Here is a 27919-nt window from a genome sequence, read left to right on the forward strand (position 1 = left end):
CAGATTCAGAGGGAGCAAACAAACATGTACATTCCAAAGAGATGTGGGATGCGTCTTACTATTGTAATGCCGTCACTGCATGGAACAGCATGTAACAAAACAGACAACTCCACACTCCTCTGCTGTTACCGAACAGGTTTTTTGTCAATGGGCTTCGGTAAATTACCGAACTTCTACCGAACCTGTGAAATTTTTTATGAGTTAGCACACAAAAGTATAAAATATTTTTACGTCCAGATTTTCTTATCCACAGCCTTTTATGAATCGAGGCCATAGTCTTCTTACTGCGATCAGCAATCCTGGCTACTCACGGGCTGCAGAACAATCCTTTAATATTAAACAGAAGAGGGCGAGAAATACACCAGGATTCAGAGAAGCGAAACTAGCTTTACTTTTGCTGTTTGCCAGGTGATGCAAGCAGAGACAACAGAAGTACACTTCCAGCAAATGACGAAGCGTAAAACTACCAACGAAACATATTGCATAATTTTGGAGTTGTATCGAAAAAAAACTTTTTTCAGTGAAAACTGACCATTGAGTTTACTTGGGGGAGGTAAGTCCACCACTACCTTTCATTTTAAATGTTTTTTAATTATTTTATCCTCATCTGGCGCCTCTGTTCAAACTATTGTTTATCCTTAACCTTCTCAGCTTATCCGGGACTTTGATATACAGTATAGTTTATGAGTCATTAGAGTATTGAGTTTTCCCTTAACATCTGACCTATTTGCTGGCGGCGTTCTGTTGTCTCTGCTTGCATCACTTGGCAGACAGCTAGGTAAAGCTAGTTTCGTTTCTCTGAATCCTGGTGAATCTCCTGCCCTCTTCTGTATAATAGTTAGGGATTGTTCTGTAGCCCGTGAGTTGCCAGGATTGCTGATCACTGTAACAAGACTATGACAAGGAGGTAAGGATGATCTGTACTGTGGAGAGCACTGCTCTGCAAAGCTCCAAGCTGTCCCTTTTTCAGAGGGTCAGCCCTTGTTTGAAACCAAATGCCTCTGTCCCTCTTTTTTCTTCAATTGTTCTTCTTTCAGGTTGGATGTTGAGATCTTTGTAATGGTGCCCATACAGGGAGGGTACAATTTTTTCTTCTTTTTTTTTCAATCAGAGAAATTAGATTCATTATTCCGTTTTTAAAATTCCTTTAGAGGTACCACACACGAACGTTCGATTTTTTCCAAAAATCCAAGAAAAACGATTGAATATGAAGTAAAAAGTTGGTTTATCTAATAGTATTTTCTTACACAACCTGCCACACACTATACTATTTCACAATCACCCAGATTTTTCCAACATGGCTGATACGATTTTTATCGAAAAAAACTGAATAATCGTTTGTTTTTTTATTTATAAAAAAAAAAAAAAGATTATTATTAATGTTCACTTTATTTGATCGTTTTGGACGAATAAATGGGAAAACGTAATGATTTAATTGTACCGTGCGAGGGCACCATAAGTGTGTTTGACTCTTACCATTGTTTAAAGGAAATCTAAACTGAGAGGAAAATGGATGTTTCCTTTTAATCAATACCAGTTACCTGGCAGTCCTGCTGATCTCTTTTGCTGCAGTAGTGGCTGAATCACACACACAAGCATGCAGCTAATCCAGTGTGACTTCAGTCAGAGCACCTGATCTGCATGCCTGTTCAGGGGTTGTGGCTGAAAGTATTAGAGACACAGGATCAGCAGGGGGGAGTCAGGCAACTGGTATTATTGTAAAAGGAAATATCCATGTCCTTCTCAGTTTAGGTTCCCTTTAAAGCGGATCCGAGATGAAAAACCGAACTTTAACAAGTAACTTGTCTATATATCTTATCTAAAGTTTAGATGGTTTACACAGCAAATCTAGCTGCAAACAGCTTTAATAGAATATGATTATTTATTCCTGTGATACAATGACAGCAGCCATGTTGTTTGTAAACATTACACAGAGGCAGGCTTATCTGTATCTTGAGCCATCAGCCTAATCCCCTCTCCTCCTCCCTCCTCCTCCCCTCTGCCTCTGAAATCAATGGCTAGTAACACCTCCCCCTCCTCCTGCCCAGACTGAGCTCCCATGAGCCTTTGCTACTGCCAAGGCGCTCTGAAACCCTGTGGGCGTGGCTTTTTTAGTTTATAGGGAATTATAGTATTAAAACAAAAACAAAAAAGTATTTGGCTTGAGGAATGCATTATAAACTATAGGAAAGGAACACAATTATGCAATGTGTAAACGTTCACCTCGGATCCACTTTAAGTGGATATATTTCTCATTTTCAAATGATGATTGAAAGAATCCATGTGATTTGAATGATAAAACTCCTTCTGTTGGTTATGAATTCTTTGTGGTATGTGTGACTACTAGGGCTAGGATTTAGGGATTTTGATAGTTATTTTGAATCAGAGATGAGAAAAAGTAAATTGAATAAATGCCAGAGACTCACTTTCAATTCACTTTGACCCATATGCAAGTTGAAAAACAACCCAGAAGTTTGAGAAAAAGTTCCATCAAAATCACTTTAAGTATTTTCATGCTGGTGGTTTAAAAGGCATTTCATGACAAGATGTAAAAATATCACCTAGGGGAAAACTCAGGAGAAACAAATAATTGCATTTGGGCCCTTTTCTTCATCTTATCTCTCTCTGGCTGTCACGCTTTGCTTTTCCCACCACTCTGGTTCACTATCTCTCTCTTCCTATGAGCTTTCTTTCCCCACAAGCATTTTGTTTCCCTCCCCTCAGCACCTCTTTTTTTTTCCACCGTCTGTCCCTCTAGTCACCTCTCACTTTATTGCTCTCTAGAGGTGGCCATACATACATCTCTCGTATTAACGTGGTAATCCCCGAAGGCTGTTTTCGACAGCTATGCAGTGTGAAACCAGCCTAAAGCATTAAAGAGACTCTGTAACACAATTTTGAGCCTTATTTCTTCTATCCTATAAGTTCCTATTACTGTTCTAATGTGGTCCGGCTTACTGCAGCCTTTTTCTAGTTGCACTGTCTCTGTAATAAATCGTATCTCCTTTCCTCTGTCGGCTCTGTCGGGCTGAGGCTGGAATGTGTGGAATGTACTGCACTGCTTGTCATTGGCAGAAGCTTTACACACCCTCTCCAAGCTCTGCATGAGTCACACAGTAAGCTAGTTCTCAGCCTATGATACTCTGGTTAGAAGCCATGTCGTTTGTTTGTAAACACTGCCTAAAACTGTTAATTACAAGCCAGGATTGCAGCAGGGAGTGGCAGAAACAGCACAGAGGGGCCCAGGAGAACATAATGAATAGAATGGTATGCTTTTTATTGCAAGAATTTTAGAGTACAGATTGTCTTTAAGTAATCACGTTTCCAGATTAGATAATTCTGTAGTCGCATGTATCCAGGTTAAAGGGGCCCATACACTGAGCTGATTAGCGGCCGATCGATCGCAAATCGATTGACCGATCGATCGATTTGTCGCCGATGTTGATTGATTTCAATCGATCAGACATGCTGGAAAATCTAGGTCGATCTGTTGAGATTGCTCATCATTTTGCATTGGACCTAATGGATATCTGATGGCAAAAAAATGCCATCAGATTGATTTTCAATAGATTTCATACTGAAATCTATTGGAAATCTGTTCCTAGTAAACAATGTACCTAAACACATCAGATAGATCAGAAATCTATCTGATGATCTATCTGCTGCTAATTTAACTAGTGTATGGCCAATTTAGTAATTAAAGGGTACTTCTGGTAAAAAAAAGGCCAGGCTCTGTCTATGGGGTTGTCTCAGGTTTATATACTTACCTGTTCCAACACCAACAGGCCACAGGTCACACGCCACCCCCTCCCCCCTCGGAAATGCAGTCGGCCCATGTTTCTGTAGTCTGCAGAAACTCTTTAGAAACCTCCACCTGTGTAGCCTGGGGCCTGCCTTCAACTTGCCAGCCACCAATTAGGCCATGGCCTGCCTCCAACGCAGATAGGGGTGGCCAGAGCCTCGGCAGACGTTCGTGTGATCACTTGCCTGGAGGGATGACGTCAGAACAGGTAAGTATTAAAACCTGACACCCCCAATCTTCCATCATTAAGACAGAGCCTGCCATGTATTAGTTAGCCAGATGTGCCCCCAGCCAGTTAGTAGTATTAGGTAGGTAGCACTGCGAGTACCCCAGATAGCAGTATTAGGAAGCTATGTATGGCCCCTACTCCAGATAACAGTAGTAGGTAGCCAGGTGTACTTGTAGATTTTAGGATTAGGCAGTCATATGTGCCCTTCAATCAGCAGTATCAGATATTCCTTTGAGTCCATCCCAGAAAGTATTAGTTAGACAGATGTACATCCCAATTAGGAGTATCAGGGGCGTAACTAGAAATCACCCGGCCCCCCTGCAAATATTTGGATGCCTCCCCCCTCGGGCTCGCTCATGTCCGTTTTGGGGGGGCAGGAGGGTTCGCAGAATGAGGGGAGAGCATTGGCCACACATTGGCGGGGAGGGGGGATGCTCCCCCTAACCTCTGGCTCTTCCCTCAGCATTCCCCTTCTAGCATCAGTCAGTGGCAGTGGGCGGCGGGCAGAAACACATCTCCATCCACTGCAGAGGTCCTTGGTGCCACACGCTACTTCCTGTTAAAACAGGAAGTAGAATCAGACACTTAGAGAGCTGAACCTCTTGCACGTGGAATGTGTGATGGTATCTGTTTCTGCCCACCGCCTGCTGCCTTCATTGATGCTGGAAGGGGAAGGCTGAGGGGAGAGCCCGAGGTGAGGAGGTGCGTTCCCCCTCCCCGCTGATGTTTGGCCAATGCCCTCCCATCATGCTGCGACCACTCCTGCCCCCCAAAACTTACATGAGCGGGCCCCAGAGGGGTCCCCGCAGGTGCAGGTGCTACAGCCCCTCTTGTTACGCCACTGAGGAGTATTAGGTAGTGCTGCTAATCCCCCAATTAACAGTATTAGGTACAAAGATGTGCTCTCCAAATAATATTAGGTAGCCAAAGGTGGCCGAAGTATTAGGTAGCCAGAGTTTCCTCAAAGTATTAGTTAGCCAGTGGTCGTCCCCCACAAGGCAACCTAGGCATGTGCCTGGGGCCTAGTGCGTGTCAAGGCGCCAACCAGCTGCCTTCTCTGACCTCTCTCCACTTCTGCTTACCAAAAAGACCACGGGTGGGGGGGGGCAAATTTACTACCCCATTACATCGTAATCCATCTTTCCCCCCCAGTATTAGGTAACCAGGTGTGTCTTCGAGTATTATGTAGCCAGAATTGCCCCAAGACAGGAAGCCGTGGCCAGCAGCTCCGTCACAGCAGATCCCCGTGATCCAGTCCCCTTTTTCAGAACGCTGCAGCTGAATACTTCCAGGTAAATTCTGGGAACCCTACGTCACTACGTGTTTCAGGGATCCTCACCCATCAGACCAGATCTCCGAAATGTCAGATCCCCAAAGTGGATATTCATGTAGGGCTCCCTGAAGTATCCCAGAACTAGTTTACAGCTGCAAGAGGGGACTAGTTCACAGGGATCTGCTGTGACCAGTGGCATAGCTAAAGAGCTCTGGGCCCCAGTGCAAGCTTTACATTGGGGCCCCCCACAAGCACTCTATGCATAATTGATACGGCGCATTAAAACCTGCCAAGGACAACCACAGTGTCAGAAGTGCAAGAAGAGGATGGGGAACAGCTTGTTAATGATTACCACTATTGAAAGCATCTATAGAAGTGATTATTACCAGCACAGGACAGAAAGACAGCTAATACTGTGATTGAGGGAGGGCCCCCGTGGGCTTCTCTGGCCCAAGGGCCCTTGGTGCGGTCTTTACCTCTGCATGCTATTGCGTGTGCATGCTCGTGTGGCTGCAGCGTGCCTAGATGAGGCAAGTGGTCCCGATGAGTTGGAGGGTCCTGGACAGAGGCGGAGGACCGAAGGAAAGTGAGGGAAGCCTCATTAGGATCCTGAAGCTTCCCTCTACTTAGGTAAGTATGCCTTTCAGAAACCAAGCTTTGGCTCAGGTTCTCTTTCCTGAAGTGATTTAAAAAAACAAAACAAAAATCAGATACTCACCTAAGGAGAGGGAAGGCTCTGGGTCCTATAGAGCATTCCCGTTCCTCCTACAGTCCCCGCTTTCCACCGCTGGATACCCCACTAGCAGTCTCTGACCGCTCCGTACTGCGCATGCGTGAGCATGCACTCTCGCACAAGCACAGTACGGAGTAGCAGTATTTGGGAGCACTCGGACTCCCAAAGATTGCCGAAGTTTCCTGCAGCGGTGAAAGTAACCAGTCTCCGATGGGTCTGGACCGTATGAAGAACTGGAAGGCTCTATAGTACCCAGGGCCGGATTTGTACTTTTTACCGCCCAAGGCCAACTTTCACCAACCGCCCCCCAACCAACAGCATCTTAATTAACACCACCCCATCCGTTCCCCCACCCTCCCAACACATTTCCTCCTCAAGCTTCCATGTTTCCCCCATCAGCATGAGCAACCTGATTATTTTTATTATTATTATTATGTATATAGCACTGACATCTTCTGCAGCACTTTACAGAGTACATAGTCATGTCACTGGCTGTCCTCAGAGGAGCTCACAATCTAATCCTACCATAGTCATAGTCTAATGTCCTACCATATTATTATTATGTATTTATATAGCACTGACATCTTCTGCAGCGCTTTACAGAGTACATAGTCATGCCACTGACTGTCCTCAGAGGAGCTCACAATCTAATCCTACCATAGTCATAGTCTAGTATCCAATCTTATTATTATTATTATTATGTATTTATATAGCACTGACATCTTCTGCAGCGCTTTACAGAGTACATAGTCATGCCACTGACTGTCCTCAGAGGAGCTCACAATCTAATCCTACCATAGTCATAGTCTAGTATCCAATCTTATTATTATTATTATTATTATTATTATGTATTTATATAGCACTGACATCTTCTGCAGTGCTTTACAAAGTTCATAGTCATGTCACTGACTGTCCTCAGAGGAGCTCATAATCTAATCCCTACACGCTCATATAACCAACATAGTCTAGGGCCAATTTAGGGGAAACCAATTAAATTATCTGTATGTTTTTGGGATGCGGTAGGAAATTGGTGCGACCGGAAAAAAACAATGCAGACATGGGGAGAGCATACAAACTCCGTGCAGCTATTGCCAAGTGTGGGATTTGACCCAGCGCTGCAAGGTCACAGGTTCAGAAACACAGCTAAGTTGTGGGGAAGCCATGGAAATTAGATGCACTAAGGTACAAGTAGGAATGAATTGGAAAGACAGGTGAGTTACTTGACCTTTCAAAATGTTTGGCTAGCATTAGGCCTCTGGGTGCAGCCCTCTCAGATGGCAATATTCCTTGTGGTTCAAATCATCCTAGTGAAGCCAGTGCAGGCAGTTTCAGAATGACTACTGTACAGACATGCTGTTAGGAAGCTAGTCTGTACAATGTTGTCCAATCTTACCACTATCTAAGTAAAGGGGTTTTTAGGTTCCTTTTAGTGTCTTACAAAAAAATCCTAGTGGTTCACACACACACACACTATACACACACTACACACACACACACACACACACACACACACACACACACACACACACACACACACACACACACACACACACACACACACACACACACACACACACACACACACACACACACACACACACACACACACACACACACACACACACACACACACACACTATACACACACACACACTATACACACACACACACTATACACACACATATCAAAAAGATGTGATGATTGGATGAAGATTGTACAGTGTGACAGTACTAAAATGTCCAAAAAGGCAAAAAATGTTGGAAAATATAAATTTCTTTGACATATTTATACAATAAAGAGACCAAACCACAAGCTGACAAGTTTCAGACCTAGCGGTCCTTACTTACAGGCAGCCCGAGGTGAAAGCTGCAGCAAAATACAGATACTTACCTAGGAATCCTCCAGAGGCTTTTTGTGTCCTCCTTGCCCTCCCCCACAGCCTAGGACCCTCTGGAACATCTCAGCAGCGTTCCTCTTCATACACAAGGACTGATGTACTGCCTGCGCGAGTATGGCCGCACCTTTTCAGTAGCAAGGAGTTTCTTGTGGACATGCAGTTCCAGCTCACTTCGCAGGCGTGTCCATACCTGTGCAGGCACAGTACAGCCCTGGTCGTACACAGTGGAGAGTGCAGAAGCTTTTTGTCAGTGCTGTGCGCTACAATGGTGAGGAGGAGGAGGACACAGGAAGACTCTCTGGACTATCCAGAGACTTCGCTTTACCTAGGTAAGCATTTGTTTTTTTTCTTGCAGGTTTTACCTCAGGTACATTTTAAGGTCCGAAACATGACAACTTTGGCTCTTTGTGCCCATTGTAATTGAATATGTCTGGCTATAGAGAGATTTTGTGTTTTCTTATATAATTGCGGATCCATTTTTTGCCTTTTTGATCATTTTAGTGCTGATAAAGCTAGTGGATGACATTTCTACTTACAATAATCACAGCACTTCTCTGTACTGTAAAGAAAAAATACTGCCAGTTTATAATCTTAAAATAGCACTCTGCTTTTTAAAACTGAGAACAAAACAGCATTGATCAGAAAGCAATCACCCATAAGGGTCCCTATATATATTAACACAACATTAGGAACTGGGCATACAGTTCACACTAGTAAATGTTTTCACATTTCAGTACACTTCAAATAAACAAAGGACAAACTGATGAAAGATGGATGAGTACCGTATTTGGTGGTTCCAGGAACAAGAACAGTGAAAAGCTGAGGACTGGGCTGCCTGCATTAGGCTAAATCTCTGCACAGTGGTCAGGATCAGGGGCTCCCATCCCCCACAACACATTCCGATGAGTGGTCTTGCAGTTGCAGCTATTATCTTCTCTCCGTGAGTGTGTTATACGAGTGTGTGGGAAGAGGAGGGCACACTGCTATAGGAAGTGTCAGACCTCGAAGCTACTGCAGCACGAGTGAACCACGAGGCAGAACGGCAGCGAAATGTAACAGCCTTTCATCCTCAGTGCATCAATGGGCACATGCGCGCTACTACTCAGCACTGAAAGTAGCAATTTGAAAGGGGCGGGGAGCGAAATGTGACGCTAGACGATGGATGCCCCCCAGGTATAAATGCATGCTTTGTGCAGAGCGACACGGGTAGGTCGGGGTGGCTGCAAACAAACTTGGTGGCAATAAATCATTGTGGGGAACGGTGTGAACGGTAGCCCACTTCCTGTTGGGAGGCGGGACATTGTTTGTTTGTTTGTTAGCCCATGGCTCCGCCCTAGGCACGGGCCTATTGTGCCTTCCCACAAATCCAGCCCTGCCCACAACTAATTAATTATATCCTCACACCTACCAGCATGATGTTTGTAATTATATCCCCCTGGGTTCCTTGTATTTCATTGCATTGCACTGAATGGAGCTGCCGACACTGGGGAAAGTATCGTCCTGCATAATACAATGCAGAATAAGGAATCCAAGATGGCGGCCGCAATTTCGATCGTGAAAATAAAGAAAACTAAAAGGTGTTGGGTGGCGATTTATATATCATTAGAAAGAGGAGAAAGAGAGCTTCAAAATGGTATGCATCTTTCCAATAGTTACTGCACTGCTCGGAGTCCCTTTAAGATTATGATGCATAATTGCGAATTACGATGCATAATTACGCATAGGCGTAATTTCTGCTCATCACTAACAGGGATCATCACCAAGAGGGGAAGAGTGCAAAGCATTAAAGAAGACCGCATCAAATGTTAGGCCACAATGGTTGGTAGTTACGTCCATACACTTATAGATGGCCACCCGATTCAACCATCCAGTAGATCCCTCTTTTACCAAACTTGATCAGAGAGGGATCTATTACTGACGCACACTGCACACAGATTTTCAATAGATATCACAGGACACAGGTACGCCATTGGCGATGGAGGGAGTTCAGTGGACATGGAAGGAGTGCATCATTGGCCAGGAGAGTGTGAGCTCCGCTGCAACACCCTCCAAGGTTCCTGGAAGCACATTTTAGATGGGGTAGGATCCATGGGTCATCCAGAAATCTACTGATGCTACCGCTGAGCACCCTACCTACCTCCCCTTTTCGAGCAGAATCTTTCCAGCTTGGACGATCAATAACCAAAATATATCAAAATTATGATCGGGCAGTCAATTTGTGGCATCGATTTTTGGCAGATTCCATTATAATGATCATTTCTACCTGGAAAATCTATGGAGTGTATGGGCACCTTAAGTTCAGGCGCGTTTGCTTTGTTTGAACCAGCACTGTCTAAAGGTACCTATACGTCTAAAGACTTGGCACCCGATCAACCATCCGATTAGATTATTATTATTGAATCAGATGAAAATCAATGCTGCAAGTGCATACCCGATTGACGATGTGACCAATTTCGGGCAGAGCATGTCGATCGGACATGTTCCAAGATATCCGGCCATCGTGGTCGATCTGGGGTGTGGCAGTAATTGCGAGTAATATCGGGACAAGCGATGAATGTGACGAATCCCACGACGCTGTCCCCCCTTAACCCATTCGCGTTCCGTCGTTTTCACTTGAGCAATGTTCACCTCCCATTGATTAGCCTATAACGTTATCACTACTTATCACAATGAACTGATCTATATCTTGTTTTTTCCGCCACCAATTAGGCTTTCTTTGGGGGGTACATTTTGCTAAGAGCCACTTTACTGTAAATGCATTTTAATAGGAAGAATAAGAAAAAAACGGAAAAAATTCATTATTTCTCTGTTTTCAGCCATTATAGTTTTAAAATAATACATGCCTCCATAATTAAAACTCACGTATTGTATTTGCCCATATGTCCCGGTTATTACACCGTTAAAATTATGTCCCTATCACAATGTATGGCGACAATATTTTATTTGGAAATAAAGGTGCATTTTTTCCGTTTTCCATCTATCACTATTTTCAAGTTTAAAATAAAAAAAATATAGAAATATTTCATCTTTACATTGATATTTAAAAAGTTTAGACCCTTAGGTAAATATTTACATGTTTTTTTTTTATTTATTGACATGCTTTTTTTTTTATATTAAACATTTTATTTGGGTATTTTTGGGAGGGTGGGATGTAAACAATAGTTTTATAATGTAAATGTGTGTTTAGTTTTATTTTTTTTACTTTTAGTTGTAGTTTTACTTTTTGGCCACAAGATGGCGGCCATGAGTTTGTTTACATGACGTCACTCTAAGCGTAACATACACTTAGAGAGACGCATGGGGGAGGCAACAGCCAGAAAAAGTGCAGCTTCCGAGAGAAGCTGTTGCTTTTTCAGCAGGGGAGAGGAATCAGTGATCGGGCACCATAGCCCGATTCACTGATTGCCTGGCTAACGAACCGCGGGGCGGGAGCGCGCATGGTTCCTGGACGTAGTTTCTACATCCAGGAGCTAAAATAGGTTAAGTTAAATGTGCCCCTCCCCCCATGCCTGGTGCATTATACTTTACCTGCCCACCGCTGGCTCTGGAGTCCACCGCAATCCGCATACATGCCCCACTTGGTTGCCGGAGTAATGTGGGCGTCACACGCGACCACAAATAAGCCGGCAACCATGAGGGGTGCATGTATGGATGGAGAAAAGAGCCTTGAGCCAGCGGTGCATTCCAATGAGTCAGCACCGACCTTAGTAAAATAGCTCTTTTATTTGTAAAAAATTAAAAGATCATGATGAAGCAGACAACGACAGCTCCGCTGTTTCGGGCAATCTGCCCTTTCTCAAGCCGTATAGCGTAATGAGACAGCGGTGGACACTGACAGGTAATGTATAGTGCACAGGGCACTGGGGGATGGGAGGACAGCCAGCCAGTGGTGGGCTGAAATTTTGCATCGAAATTCGCAATTATGCAGCATAATCGTAATGCGAAATTTCAGAGAAAATCGTAATTCATTTAGTATGTAATAGTAATATTTCATAATTTAGTGTACTTTTTCATGTAATTTTCACGCAAATTTGCAAAGTTTTGTGCCGAATTTTGCGGTGAATAGCAAAGGCCCCATACATGCTACTGCTACCAAAATTTCTACATATGTTAAGGAGAATAGTGGGTACAAGTAAAAAAAAAGACCTTGTAGTTTTTGAGAAAATCAATTTTAAATATGCAAAGAAAAATAGTTTTTAAACTTGTTATTTTTTTTGTTTAAAAACATTTTTTCTTTGCATATTCATTTATTTATATTATTTGACTTATACACACTATTCTCCTTAAAGGAATACTGTAGGGGGGTCGGGGGAAAATGAGTTGAACTTACCCGGGGCTTCTAATGGTCCCCCGCAGACATCCTGTGCCCGCGCAGCCACTCCCCAATGCTCCGGCCCCGCCTCCGGTTCACTTCTGGAATTTCAGACTTTAAAGTCGGAAAACCACTGGGCGCAGCCGCTCCTTCCCGCTGACATCAACAAGAGTGTGTTGCGCAGGCCCAGTATGGTCTGCGCCTGCGCAGTAACATACTGCGCAGGAACATACTGGTCCTGTGCAATACACTCAGTATTCCATTAACATATGTAGCAATTTCGATGTCACTACCATGTATGGGGTCTTTGCAATTCACTGTCAAAGTTAGCGGATTACGATCCTCACTGGGGACAGTGTTGGGCGGGCGAGGTGACGTCACAATGCCGATTCCCGAGAGATTTCATGCTGAAATCACTCCGAACAGATTTGATCGAAGAGAGATCTGTCTCTTGGTGGATCTGCTCATACATTGTCTGGTGGCTGGATGGTGTAATGGTTAAGGGCTCTGCCTCTGACGCAGGAGACCAGGGTTCTAATCTTGGCTCTGCCTATTCAGTAAGCCAGCACCTATTCAGTAGGAGACCTTAGGCACGTCTCCCTAACACTGCTACTGCCTATAGAGCGCGTCCTAGTGGCTGCAGCTCTGGCACTTTATGTCTGCCAGGAGAAAAGCGTGATAGAAGCATTCTGTGTTTATTTGATGTATGGGAACCTTAGCTGACAATTTTCCTTTTGTTTCCAGATTGCAAGAACCATCCATCACAACGTTCAGCAAAGAAGAATCACAAACTATGGAGCTTCAGAGACACAAATAAACAGATGTGATTGCAGATAACCCTCACAGATTACAAGGAGGCACTTTCTGTACCTGGCAGGCCTGAAGAGACTGCAGACAAGCTAATAGACATCGTACCACAGAAGGGAGAGGCAGCCTGTGAGAAGTTCCTCATACTCAGTCATCTGTAAAACATGTGTGACGGGTTTCCAGCCTTGATGAAAATGTCACCACAGGCTTTCAACAGTGAGTAAATATTTACACTGACCTAAAAACACATTATGATTATGTATTTATAGAGCACTGACTTCAGTTCTGCAGCACTTTACAGAGTACATAGTCATGTCACTGACTGTCCTCAGAGACGCTCACAATCTAATCCTACTATAGGCATAGTCTAATGTCCTAAAATATTATTATTATTATGTATTTACTAGCTGATGACCCAGCATTGCCCGGGTATGTATTTGGCTGGTGTTGGCTCCGCCCACTTTTTCTAACCCTAACACACTATTAATTAATGACCAAGTTTGTGAACTTTGGGATCTTTGGCATGAATAATTTGAATATTCCCATAGAAATTAAACAAATCAGATTGGCTATTTGTGGCTCCGCCCCTCACTAGCATTTGAACCCCAGTCACCCATTGACCAACTGTAGCAGGTTTAAAGTGAACCTCCAGGCTAAAAATCTACTCAGCAGAACTGAAAAGGCTTGGTGTTTCATTAACAGTTTCACAGCAACAGAACTTTGTTTTTCTTACCAAAGCATCATTTCTAGCTGCATTTTTAACTAAGCTCCACCCATCAAAGAAAAAAAGCCCGGGATTTTTTTCCCTGATGCTGTGCAGAGCATGATGGGATTTCCTATGTTGTTATTCACGTTGCCTAGCAACTGGGAGAGGTGCTCAGGACACAGGACAGTTGGAACTGTGTCTCATGCTCCCTGTCACCTCCTTTCAACCAAAAAGATGGCTGCCATCATGAAATCAAACATTTGCCTGTTCTTTTAAAACAGTGTGGGTAAGAGATTATATTACCTATCTATTTTAATTAACATAACTAATGTAACTTAATGACAGTATGTTTGTTTAGGCTGGCGTTCCTCTTTAAGGCATCTGCTATTAACAGTGTAAAAAGTGAAAATCAACAGGTGAATTTTGATTGGCTATTATAGGCTCCACCCACTTCCCTGAATATTAATCTCAGTCACCCAGTGACCATCTGGGCAAAGTTTGAGAACCCTGCCATTAAAAGTGCAAGAATGGCTGCAGTTTATATTTTTCGTGTGAAGTTTGTTTTTGGCTCCACCCACTTTTTGTAACCTGGACACACAGTCACTCAATGACCAGGTTTGTGAGCTTTGGGGTCCTTGGCATCAATAATTTGTATTTTCTCAGTAAAATGAAACAAATCCGATTGGCTATTTGTGGCTTTGCCCCTTTTCTGAATTTGAACCCCAGTCACCCAATGACCAACTGTACCAGGTTTGAGGCTTGTGCCATTAACAGTGCAAGAATGGCAGCAATTTTAATATTCCCCTTGAAAAGCAACAGGTGAATGCTGATTGGATTTTTAGGCTCCACCCACTTTTCTGAATATCAATCCCAGTCACCCAGTAACCAACAGTGCAAAGTTTAAGAATCCTGCCAATAACAGTGAAGAAGGGCTGCTGTTTACATTTTCCCAGGGAAATCTGTTTTTGACACCACCCACTTTTTGTAACCTTGACACACTGTCACTCAATTACCAAATTTTGAGCTTTTGGGTTCCTGGCGTCAAAATTGTGTATATAGAAGCAGTTTATCCAGGAAAGATATCTGATTGTCTGTTTATGGCTCCGCCCCTTTAGTGAATTTTAACCACATAAGGACCACGCTATTTTATGCTGATCTGTGCTGCGTGGGCTCTCCAGCAGGGCGACCAGACTTCCCCCCTTTTTTCCCCACTAGGGGAATGTCCTGCTGGGGGGGTCTGATCGCCGCCGGCTATCTTCGTGTTGCAGGGGGGGGGCTCCTCAAAGCCCCCCTCCGCAGCGATATTGGGCCTCCCTCTCTTTCCCTCCCTCCCCTCCTTCCCCTGGGCAGCACAGGATGGCGATCCGTCCAGCACCGCCTCTGATAGGCTTCAGCCTATCAGACTGCGGCGATCCCCGGCCAATCAGAGGCCGGGGATCCCCGATCTCCTTTACAGCGCCGTATGATGTAAACACCGAGGATTTCTTCCCCGCGTGTTTACATTTCGCCTGCAAGCCGCGATCGGAGGCTCGCAGGCTGTTCATGGAGACACCCTCCGTGAACTGACATGGAAAGGCCGCTCAAACGAGCAGTAGTTTCCATGCAAAACTACTTACAGCCTGCCGCAGCCTATCGGCGTTAGGCGGTCGTTAAGTGGTTAACCCCAGTCACTTAATGACCAACTCTAGCAGGTGTGAGGCCTCTGCCACTAACAGTGTAAGAATGGCAGCAGTTTACATTTTCCCATGTAAAAAGTTAGTTGTTTTTGGGTCTGCCCACTATTTCTAGCCTTGGCATACAGTCACTCAATGACCAAGTTTATGAGCTTTGGGGTGTTTGGCATCAATAAGTTGCATTTTCCCATTATCCATATTCCCCTTGAAAATCAATAGGTAATTTTTTTGATTGGCTGTTTGTGTCTCCACCCCCTTTTCAGAATTTGAACCCCAGTCACCCAATGACCGGCTGTACCAGGTTTGAGGCCTCTGCCATTAAGAGTGTAAGAAGAGCAGCAATGTAAATATTCCCCTTGAAAATGAATAGGTGAATTCTGATTGGCTGTTGTAAGCTTCACCCACTTTCCTGAATATTAATCCCAGTCACCCAGTGGCCAACTGTATCAAGTTTGAGAACCCTGCCATTAACAGTGTAAGAATGGCTGCAGTTTACATTTTCCCATGTAAAAAGTTAGTTGTTTTTTGCTCCGCCCACTATTTCTAACCTTGGCATACAGTCACTCAATGACCAAGTTTATGAGCTTTGGGGTCCTTGGCATCGATAAGTTGCATTTTCCCATTAAAATTAAACAAATCCGATTGGCTGTTTGTGGCCCACCCCCTTTTAAGAATGTTAAACCCCAGTCTCCCAGTCTACCAGATTTGAGGCCTCTGCCATTAAGAGTGTAAGAAGGGCAGCAATGTAAATATTCCCCTTGAAAATCAATAGATGAATTTTGATTGGCTGTTGTAGGCTCCACCCACTTTCCTGAATATTAATCGTAGTCATCCAGTGACCAACTGTGTCAAGTTTGAGAATCCTGCCAATAACAGAATGGCTGAAATCAATCCAACAAATCTGATTGGTCCCCCTTTCTGAATTTGAACCCCAGTCACCCAGTGACCAACTGTACCAGGTTTGAGGCATCTGCTATTGGCAGTATAAGAATGGCAGCAATTGTAATATTCCCCTTGATAATCAACAGGTGAATTTTGATTGGCTGTTGTAGGCTCCACCCATTTTCCTGAATATCAATTCCCGTCACTCAGTGACCAACTGTGCAAAGTTTGAGAACCCTACCATTAACAGTGTAAGAATGGCTTTATATTTGACCAGTGAAATTTGTTTTGGCTCCACCCACTTTTGTAACCTTAACACACAGTGACCAAGTTTGTGAGCTTTCGGGTTCCTGGCATCAAAAATGTGTGAATGGAAGCAGTTTATCCACCAAGGAAATCTGATTGGCTGTTTGTGGCCCTGCCCCTTTAGTGAATTTGGACCCCAGTCACCCAATGACCAACTGTAGCAGGTTTGAAGCCTCTGCCTATAACTGTGTAAGAATGTCAGCAGTTTAAATATTCTCCTTGAAAATCAACAGGTGGATTTTGATTTGATTGGCTGTTGTAGGCTCCACCCACTTTTCTGAATATTTATCCCATTCACAGAGTGACCAAGTGTACCAAGTTTGAGAACTCTACCATTAAAAGTGCAAGAATGGCTGCAGTTTACATTTTCCCATTTAAAATGAATTGCTGAAATTTCATTGGCTGTTTTATGCTCTGCCCACTTTTCCTGGATTTGTAACCTCGGTCACCAAGTGACCAACTGTGCCAAGTGTGGGGACTCTGGCTTGATTACTGTGAGAATGGCAGCCTTTTCCATTTTTCATTGACATGAATGGGTGAAATCTGATTTGCTGTTTGTAGCTCCGCCCAGGTGTGCAGGGGGTACGTGAGACCCCCAGAACATATCATCCCAGGTAGTGAGGGATCGGTATACCAAGTTTCGCTTTCGAGTGATCGCGGCACATACATACATACATCCGATTTTATATATATAGATATAGCACTGTCATGTTCTCTTCTGCAACACATTACAGAGTACATAGTCATGTCACTAACTGTCCTCACAGGAGCTCACAATCTAATCCTACTATAGGCATAGTCTAATGTCCTGCCACATTATTATTATTATGTATTTATATGGCACTGACATCTTCTGCAGCACTTTACAGAGTACATAGTCATGTCACTGGCTGTCCTCAGAGGAGCTCACAAACTAATATTTACCATGGTCATAGTCTAATGTATGTCTAATACAATGCGACTGTATTGGGTGACTTTCCCTTAAGGACCTGTATCAGCCCATTCTCAACTGTACCTATGCGCCATCCAACTTAATTTATAGTTGTATTGCTGCCTCATTGTGCTATCTGCCTCTCACTGTACTCCTACATTATGCCCTCGCTCATGTCATTTCAAAAAAAGATCTTGACAACATACCCTGGGCAACCTTAGCAATGTATATAAAGGTGTACACACCATTTCTAGAGTTATTATGTGTGACAGATCAGGTAAGAGTTGCTGCTGGACGCCTTGTAAGTAATCAGAAATTCATCATACTTTAATAACTTCTGTCTTTAGCTTCACTATTTGTGTGATTTGTTCATTTTGGTGGCTAAACATATACTTAAAGAGAACCCGAGGCGGGTATTTTAAATCTTAAGAGACCACAAAGGCATGTTCTGTGCAAAATCACATGCCTCTGTGTCTCTGTATTGTTGCCTCCAGTCCCCCCGGGGTCTGCTGTGCCCCCTTGTAAAACCGTCAGGCTAGCGATAATCTCCTTGTCGCTAACCCTCTACCTGCAGGCTGTCATTCTATCTGGGCTCCCCCGCCTCTGTCCCCACCGCTCCCCGCCTCCGTGAGCTTCCTCCAATCGGAAGCTAAGCCACGACCCAGGAAGTACCTCCCAGGTCGCGGCTTAGCCTCCAATTGGAAGAATCTCACGGAGGCGGGCAGCGGCGGGGACAAAGGTGGGGGAGTGAGGATTGAATGACAAACCACAGGTAAATAGAAGGCTAGCAAAAAGGAGATTGTCGCTAGCCTGACGCTTTTTACAGGGGGGCACAGCTAGAGGTGGCAATGCAGAGACACAGAGGCATGTGATTATGCACAGAACATGCCTCTGTGTTCTCTTAAGATTTAAAATGAGGTGGGGCAGGAGAAAAAAAAAATATACATACATCATCTCAGGTACAATAAGTAGAAAACAGAATGTGGGCACCAATAGGCTGCAGTGCAATCAACGTGCTTTTATTCCTTCCTCAAATTCCATACAATGACAACAAGAGCGGCCTGACAGCCGTTTCGCGAGTTACACACGCTTCCTCAGGGACCAAACAACAATTGTTGTTTGGTCTCTGACAGCTGTTAGGCTGCTCTTGTTGCCATTGTCTGTATGGGATTTGAGGAAGGAATAAAAGCACTGTGATTGCACTGCAACCTATTGGTGCCCGGATTCTGTTCTCTACTTATTGGACTTATGAATTGTTGTTATCTGGAAATAGGTCACTGTTGAATACCCAGAATACCCAGTCAGCATCTAGTGCCAATCTACCTGTTGATTCTTCTACATTGACCCATCTCAGGTACACTTTAAAACAGCTTTTATTTTTATTTTTTTTAATTCATGCATTCCTTAAAAAATGTCCCTAGACTAGGCTGGGCATATGACTATGGTAAGAATTAGAATACGTACACTGTACAGCACTGCGGAAGATGTAGCCGCTATATGATGTTGATAAAAACGATTGGTTGTGTAGAAACATCAAATGCATTATTTTTGCATAGATGGTTAGTTTGGTTGAAAAGAGACATCTGTCCATCAAGTTCAACCAGGAGAAAAATCAATTAAATTAATAAATAAAGAAGAAAAAAATGTGTTACATTTCTGTTCTGTAACGTTTGTAAGGAAAGGCTGCTACACTCACAATCACCCAACAAAAGGGAGCAGGGAATCTTGACCAACATCAGCAAGCAAGCAAAGGAAATCCCGCTGCACCAATGTAAATGCCGAAAGAAGAAAACTGTTCTGTAACCTCACATTTTCCAGATGATCCAGGGGTAGGCAAAAATCCCTTACAAGGCTTGGCCTATTAACCTATAACTACTTCCCCTCCCCCGGAATGAGTAACCACGTCACTGCAAAATCATTTATCTCCTTGCAGGGACAGGGACATAGCTGCTATTTCCCTCCCCACTGCGCACTCCCGCTCCTCCCTGCGCACGCTCCTGCGTTTTTTACCGCTGCCGATCGGGGTGAGGGGCATCATGTGAAAGGGCCATTCCAGCGAAAAAGTACTGTAAGCAGCTAAAATCTGACAGACCCGACAGGTCTTGGACCAGTTGGTCACCTCATGAGGGATTCTCAGGGTTTTCTTTGTTGTCAAAAGCATGTCCTAAATGGCAGTTGCAAAGTCTAAGTAACAAAACAGTGTGCAAGTGAGTAGGGAGACTGACTAGTATCTTACTATTTTGTATGCTTGAGGAAGAAAAGAGAAACATCCGGCACTGCAGTAAACGTATTGTGCTTTAATTCTGTTCAGACTGTGATCATATAGGTGCATACAATATACTTGTCAGCAAATACGTGGCAAACGATACGATACACATGTGGAACAGCCTCAGAAGAAGCACCGCCGTGCGAAACGGCCGTTAGGCTGCCCGATTTGCACCCTGCACCCGCTGCCATACACCCACGGTAGGACTGTATCGTTTGCCATGTATTTGCTGACAAGTATATTGTATGCACCTATATGATCACAGTCTGAACAGAATTAAAGCACAATACGTTTACTGCAGTGCCAGATGTTTCTCTTTTCTTCCTCAAGCATTCAAGATTATCTGATGTACATATCCTGAGCACGCAGTTTACCACCGTGGGATTGTCTTTTAAGGAGCATCTTGCCGACCCACCCAGAATCAGCCGTGTGTAGTGCCGACCCTCTATGAATTTCCCTCACTTGCATATGGATCTTACTATTTTGGCAGTTAAACTGCCATTCAGGAAATGCTTTTGACTAGCCCAAACCCTGACGCCTCTGTCAGATTTCAACTGCTTACTTTTTTCGCTGGAGTGGTCCATTAACCTCCCCGGCGTTCTATTGAGATCGCCAGGGAGGCTGCGGGAGGGTTTTTTTTTCAATTAAAAAAAAACTATTTCATGCAGCCAACTGAAAGTTGGCTGCATGAAAGCCCACTAGAGGGCGCTCCGGAGGCGTTCTTCCGATCGCCTCCGGCGCCCAGAACAAACAAGGAAGGCCGCAATGAGCAGCCTTCCTTGTTTGGCTTTCCTCGTCGCCATGGCGATGAGCGGAGTGACGTCATGGACGTCAGCCGACGTCCTGAAGTCAGCCGCCTCCGATCCAGCCCTTAGCGCTGGCCGGAACTGATTGGTCCGGCTGCGCAGGGCTCGGGCGGCTGGGGGGACCCTCTTTCGCCGCTGCTCGCGGCGGATCGCCGCAGAGCGGCGGCGATCAGGCAACACACGCGGCTGGCAAAGTGCCGGCTGCGTGTGCTGCTTTTTATTTGAAGCAAATCGGCCCAGCAGGGCCTGAGCGGCAGCCTCCGGCGGTGATGGACGAGCTGAGCTCGTCCATACCGCTCAGGAGGTTAATGCTGCTGAACAAACAGTTACCTGTGTGCTGCAGTTACCCACCGGGTCAATGAAAGCTGATGGAAAGGAACAGACCTTCTCACTGGGCTGGTTGCCCCATACTTTCCTGCACTCTTCTGCGACCTTCTTCTGTCATCTTCTATTTCCGCTGCCAGTGCTGCTGATGCTCAGGTCAGACACCACTGGGGACAAATGCTGCTATATTTATGGGAGACCATTATGGGCCTCCCCACTGTGTTGAAACAAGTCAATGGCTTCCCCAGGTAGACCCAGCAGTGGTAGTATTGGCAGACAGGACAGGTGGCAATGGCAGACTGGATGCACGAGTGCATTGTATGAATGAGGTGACAGACACTGCAATGGACACTGTGTTGGGCACAGCTTATTGTGAATACAGCATAAAAAAAGGCAAATTGGGTCACAAACATCCATAACAACATCTAAATCCAAGTGGGCAACCCTGTTCTGCTCAAAAAGAGCACAGAAGTGCCATAGCCAGGAGGCACTGATTAGCAAATTGTCATATAAAGAAAAATTGCTGCATGCTTTTTTCATTTCTGAGTATACCACAAGTTCTTTTTTAATGATGATACATTTGAATTGCTATTTTTGTTATTTCTTTCCTACAGAAAGACAAGACGCTTTGCACAAGATGTTGAGCTTTCATGAAACCTCAAAAATCTCATTGAAGGACGTCTTGGAAATTGGGACGGAGCATTTGACTGTGACCAGCCCACAGAGTATAGATGATATTCCCATGCATTTCTTAAAGAAAATTCTATCTCTAAACAAATCAGCACGCAACACACAGGTTATACAAAACAACAATCATGAGGTTTATTTTGATGAGGAAGAGAATGAAATAGATGCTCTGCACCCCCTCGATGTCCTGTGTGCTCTCCTCCATTGTTCAGATCATTTTCTACAGCAAGAGATTGTCACCAAATTGTCCACATGCCAGTTTGCCGTCCCTTTGCTACTGCCTGCTGTTGATGGCTCACCCTGTACTTTGATTCTGTGGGCAATGAGAGACATTGTAAAGAGGTGGAAGCCCCAGTCTTTAGCCGCTAGTAAAGAGTTTAGAGAAGACAATTTAGTAAACATAGCCATGCCAATTTTCTCTTTTGTACGGCTTGGCCGAAGTGAGATTTCAAAGTCTGAAATTCTTAATAAAGTTGTCAGCAAAGCACATTACAATGATTTTTTCATCCATGGGAATATGGACTGTGGAAATATAAAGCGTGAAATATCGGATGGGTTAGTGGAGATAACTTGGTACTTTCCTGGTGGCAGTAGTGAAACAGACTCTTTACCAGAACCTTTCGGTATAACCAACCTTCGTGGGGACCTTAACGCCCATTTTTCACAGTTCAGCTTTCTAACACAAGTATCATCAGCTGTATTTATCTTTGTTGAAAATGTTGGAGAAGAGCAAGTTCCAGTGCAGTCTAATTACAACAAAATGGGCACTGAGTATGTTTTCATCGTTACTGATACGAGCAAAGACCACGCTCAAAAACTCATGGAAAAGGTGTTTCCTCTGCTGGATATCACTAAAAGTAAGATTGTAATAAAAGAAAGGCTTTGTAATGATGCAACCCTTGCAGGCAGGATACAGAATGTAGTAAAGAACAATTTGGAAAACCCTCTTAAAAAAATAAGTTTGGAAAATTTGGCAAAAATAGCTTGTGAATTTGGATTTAAAGTGGATGAATCCTCTCATGGATGTGGAGTTGCTGAATCAAGAGCGGAGGCAATTACTGGTGGAATCAAGGAGGTCACAGAGTATAAGCAAACAACACTGAAACTGCAGGGAGAACTGTGGAAACAACTGACTGCTCTAGAGAAAGAGTTTTGTAAACGGAAGCAACAAGGCAATGAAGATCAAGAGACCTACGAGACCCACTTGACTAAGCAATGTAGTGAACTGCATCAAACACGAAACCAACAAAGCCTTTCAGAAGGAATGCTTCAGTTCATATCTGCAGTCTCTGACATGTCAAGTGACGATAGACAATTCTTCCTTAAATGGATGAAGTTCAAACTTGATTCACTCACAAGAACGAACATTTATGATTTACAAGCTAAATATGAACAGCTTTTAAAAGATGAAAATAAATCACTAGCCAGACATGACGAATTAAAGCAGTTAGATCAGAAATTATGCGACAGCGCTCTAGGAGTTGAACATTTCATGCGTGAATTGGGGCAACTGTATGAGGCCGAATTTCATGCCTTGAAGGATGAAGCAATGACAGACAATGTAAAAAAAATCAATACCCTTCCTGGTATAGCTGCTGATCTCTTGTTGGAAGGATTCCCTTTGGAGCTGATAGATGGAGATGCCTCCAACATTCCCCTGCAGTGGGTCACTGATGTTCTGAAAGAAGTAGATAAGAAGACAGGGGGCCAATGCAAGATAAGAGTAATAACTGTGCTGGGAGTGCAGAGTTCAGGGAAATCCACCCTTCTGAACACCATGTTTGGTTTGCAGTTCCCGGTGGCCAGTGGAAGATGCACAAAAGGAGCCTTCATGACTCTTCTTAAAGTAAAAGACAGATCCCAGGAAGAGCTAGACTGTGATTTTATCCTAGTGATTGACACCGAAGGTTTGAAAGCTCCTGAGTTGGCCTCTCTGGAGGACAACTATGAACATGACAATGAGTTGGCCACACTAGTAATTGGGTTAAGTGACATCACCATACTCAACATCTCCAATGAAAATACAGATGAAGTGAAGGACATCTTGCAGATTGCCATTCATGCATTTCTCCGTATGAAAGATATAAAAAGGAAACCCAATGTTCAGTTTGTGCATCAGAATGTAAGCGATGTCTCTGCTCATGAAAAGACTTTAAGAGGCAGAACAAAATTACTGGATTTAATCAGTGAAATCACAGAATTGGCAGCAAAGATGGAGAAAAGAGGAAAGGTTACATTCAATGACATCATGACCTATGATCTGAATGATCACAACTGGTACATTCCTGGACTTTGGCAAGGCGTTCCACCAATGGCATCTATAAGTTATGGATACTGCACAATGGTTTTTAATCTGAAAAAACATTTACTTGAAAACATAAAAAAAATGATCCATCCTGACAACAATGCTCGGAGCATCTGGGATTTTCTTGAGTGGATTAAAACTTTATGGAGTGCGGTGAAACATGAAAGTTTTATATTCAGCTTCAGAAACAGTCTTGTAGCTGAAGCTTATAACAAACTCTGCATAGAGTACTCTCGGTGGGAGTGGAGCTTTCGTAAACAAGTTCACAGGTGGCTTACAGAAACTGAGACAACCATCAAGAACACGCCATTGGAAAAACTGCCAGAAGACACATCTACACATCTTGAACTGGAAAATGTTCTACGGAACGAAGAGGCAACTATGCAAGACTTATTGAAAACCTACTTCAATAGGAAATCTGAAAATGTACACCTAGTTCAAAGGTATAATAAAAACTTTTGCTTAGACATCGCATGTCTTTGTAACGAGCTAAGGATTTATGCGACAAGTAAACTCGCTGATGCCATAAGGATCCAAAAAGGCAAATGCAAAATACAGAAAATCAAGGACACCTTGCAAAACACCATGGAGGCGAAAGTCACCAGTCTTCTACTCAAATGCAAGGAAGAAAAAAGTAACTTAGGAGGTGAACAGCTGAAAAAAGAATTTGATGCCATGTGGCGTGAATCATCCTCGGAGTTAAAAAGATATGCCTTGGCAAAGCAGAGAGTCAACAAGGAAATGTTGCAACAGCTGAAGCAAAATATGAACCTTAAAGCAAATTTTATTATGCAGCAACTACTTAGAGTTAAAAATCTGGCCGATTATAAAAGGGATGCCTTTGAATTAAAAGACAACCACTTTGAAAATTGGGTTGATGAAAAAACTTTTGAAGACATTTCAAAACATGAATGCTACGAAAGGTTAAATGAGTTTGCCACTTCATTGGTTAACAAGTGCAAAGATTATGTGGCATTAAAAATAGGCACAAAAGAGGACTTTGATGAAACATACAGTCGGGAGTTACTCACCATCGCTGATACTGAAATCATTGAGCAAGATGTTGCAAGGTTTCACATTACAGATTCCTTTGAATTTGATATCAAACTTCAGATTATGGGTAATGCAGTGGAGGGTTTTCAGATGATGCACGATACATTTATTCAAGAAAACGATCCAGTGGTTTGTCTAGAAAGGTTAAAACCCCACTATTTCTCTGTTTTTGAAAGTATTTACCAAAAAGATGAGTCCCAGCACAGGGCCAAAGAACTGTGTGAGCTTGGCCTGAAGCCAGCTGTGAGAGCACACATCAGCCAACATCTCGGCGAAAAACTACTTGATGACTTCTTACAAAGCAGTTCTGAACAATATGGCAGCAGAACCATCTTCCAATTCACTGTGCTTAAGAAATTGCTGTTAGACATGAATTTTCGCGAGTATACAAAATACATTAATTCTTATGAGGAATTTGTTCAAAAATGGATTTGCAAAGACTTAGAGAACAAATATGAGGGCTCAGAGAAGTTTAAATCCTTCCAGATACAAATTCTTGAAACCATCATGACGAAGATCCTAACGGCTCTTAAACAAGATGCGAGTGTTGAAGGGACAACTGTTTCTGACTTTTTAACTATTTTTTCGACAAAACTACAGAATGATTTAGTCATTTCGCAAGATGTAACCAGGATGGTTCTTTTTCTCAACACCAGCAACATTGGCCAGTTTGCTGAAGACGTTGAAAGGTTTCTTCCTGAAATACACTCTCAGCTTGAATGGGAGATAAAATCTTCAAGTTTTCAGTCTGTGCTTTCCAATGTGACTCTAAAGCCTGAACATGAGCTGTTTAGGAAGGTGATTGGTTGTAGGAAGCACTGTCCTTTCTGCAAAGTTCCATGTGAAGCTGGAGGCGTTAGGCATGCAGAACATTTCTCCTCCCTGCACCGACCAAAAGGATTAGCGAAGTGTACATGGAAGGCTGATGGCAGACTGGCAACGTCTACTTGTTCTGCAGATGTAATTTCAATAAAAAAATTTCAAAATGAGGATACTGGTGCAAAACCACATCCATACAGAGATTATCGTGACATCTATCCAGACTGGAACATTGAGGGTGACCTGACAGAATGTTCTGACTACTGGAAATACGTGTTCCAAATGTTGAATGAGGAACTTGCCGTAGGGTACATTGCAGAAAAAGCAGAACTTCCAGAAGACTGGAGAAGTGTAACAGAGGAAGATGCAATGAGGTGCCTAAAGCTTCAATTTAACATGAATAAAGAATAAAAACATTAAACCTATGCACCCATTAAGCAAAATAATAGTACACTGATGATATAGATACAGTAGAATACCTTTATAGTAAACTCCAAAGGACTGGGAAAAGTGGTTTACTATATCAGAAGTTTACTATATCAGAAATGGTCAAGCACAAGCACATATACTATAATCACGCAACAGCTTGCACAGGAAGCATAGCTATCACTAGTTAATGCAGGTACAGTACTTATAGTGTATCCACGTGTCTCTGCAGCCTTGTTGATGCTGTAGCATTGCAGCCATGCACAAACAAGTCACAGATGACAAGCGATTCCCACAGTAATCATGCAGAAGGTTACACAGCAAACACAGATCTCACTGGCTGGCACTGTTTTTCTTTAAAGGTTATTATGCTGTTGCTTATCTTTTAGAGCAGAGAGGAAGTTATGAGTTCAGGTCCGCTTTAAAGAAAATCTGAATTAAAATTAAAATTAAAAATCATACTCACCTATGGAAAGAGAAGGCTCTGGGTCTTCCTGTTCTTCTCACGGTCTCCTCTTTCCAGCGCTGTTGGCCCCATTCAAATCTGCCGCCACGGGAGGCTTCAGAGGGTTTCAGGAGCCTGAGTTCTCCTGAAGATGGACGGCTCCGTACTACGCCTGTGCGAGCATGTGAGAGAGCGTGCTCCGGCATGCGCAGTACAGAGGGGCCCATCTTCCGGAGCACTTGGGCTCCAGAAGCCCCTTGAAGCCACACAGAGCAGTATTTGACCCAGAGCCTCCATTTTTTTTATATAAATTTACCTTCAGTTTTGCTTTAAAGGGGTTCTATAGATATATTTAAAAAAGAAAAGCTGACACTTACCTGGGGCTTCTACCGGCTCCCTGCAGCTGTCCTGTCCCGCGCCGTCCTCTACGATCCTCCGTTCCCCGCCGCCAGTCACGGTCCAGTTATTCGTCTAACTTGTCTCTGGAAGCTTACTGCACATGCGCAGTACAAGAAAACTTCGTACTATGCCTGTGCAGTAAGCTCTCGCAGACGCGAGCGGGAGCGAGGACGTGCGCAGCCGCGCAGGTGCAGTTGCATTCGTCTAGTTAGACGAATAATTGGACCATGACTGCGAACGAAGAATCGTAGAGGACGGCCTGGGACAGGACAGCTGCAGGGGGTCGGTAGAAGCCCCAGGTAAGTGTCATTTTTAGTTTTAAAAATATATCCACAGAACCCCTTTAAATAATGTTTCCTAATGTTAATGTGCAACTTACTATGTTATGGTAATTACAACTGTTTTCTTACACTACTTATGTTGCCAACCTTAAAAACTATCTGCTGTTTTATCATGGTATTCCATTGTTTTGGTTTATGCTTCATACTGCTCTCAATAAAGTTTGTTTGAAAAACTAAAATTACAAAAAGTCCTTGTAGCCATAGAATGAAATATATTTTATCAGATCCTCTTTTGTGCAAACATAATACACTATACATTATTATTGACACCCTCCAATCCAACACTTTGAAACACAGTTATACAGAAAAAGGTCTCTGAAAAATATAGTTTCCAAAATCGAAATCTAACAATCTAAGAGAGAAGCGGATTATTGGCATTTATATACAAAAAAATCTACTATGATCCCCTTTGGGGAAAGATCCTGTTTATATCTCAGATCTATATCTGTTAATAATTTGTATATTCTTATGCATTTTATCTCAACCTATAACTCTA

General features: G+C 43.4%; 1 protein-coding gene across 2 annotated transcripts; it reads left to right on the plus strand.

Moving 5' to 3' along the window:
- Positions 1-867: 867 nt before the first annotated feature.
- On the plus strand, positions 868-27532 carry LOC137524277 (up-regulator of cell proliferation-like). Of its 2 annotated transcripts, none has more exons than XM_068243955.1 (3): positions 868-907; positions 12992-13270; positions 21563-27532. In XM_068243955.1, exons 2-3 carry the CDS (start codon positions 13219-13221, stop codon positions 26221-26223), a joined length of 4713 nt encoding a protein of 1570 aa, XP_068100056.1. In that variant the 5' UTR covers positions 868-907; positions 12992-13218; the 3' UTR covers positions 26224-27532. The 2 variants fall into 2 exon arrangements, with proteins under 2 accessions (XP_068100056.1, XP_068100055.1); XM_068243954.1 differs by lacking the exon at positions 868-907 and adding an exon at positions 8196-8264.
- The last annotated feature ends 387 nt before the right edge of the window (positions 27533-27919 follow it).

Source organism: Hyperolius riggenbachi, chromosome 7, assembly GCF_040937935.1.
Source record: "Hyperolius riggenbachi isolate aHypRig1 chromosome 7, aHypRig1.pri, whole genome shotgun sequence".
Taxonomy (NCBI): Eukaryota; Metazoa; Chordata; class Amphibia; order Anura; family Hyperoliidae; genus Hyperolius; species Hyperolius riggenbachi.

Coding starts and splice junctions, on each gene's coding strand:
- LOC137524277 (XM_068243955.1), top strand. CDS start 13,219: ATGTGTGACGGGTTTCCAGCCTTGATGAAAATGTCACCACAGGCTTTC. Junction 13,271..21,562: donor GTCACCACAGGCTTTCAACA/GTGAGTAAATAT, acceptor TCTTTCCTACAG/AAAGACAAGACGCTTTGCAC.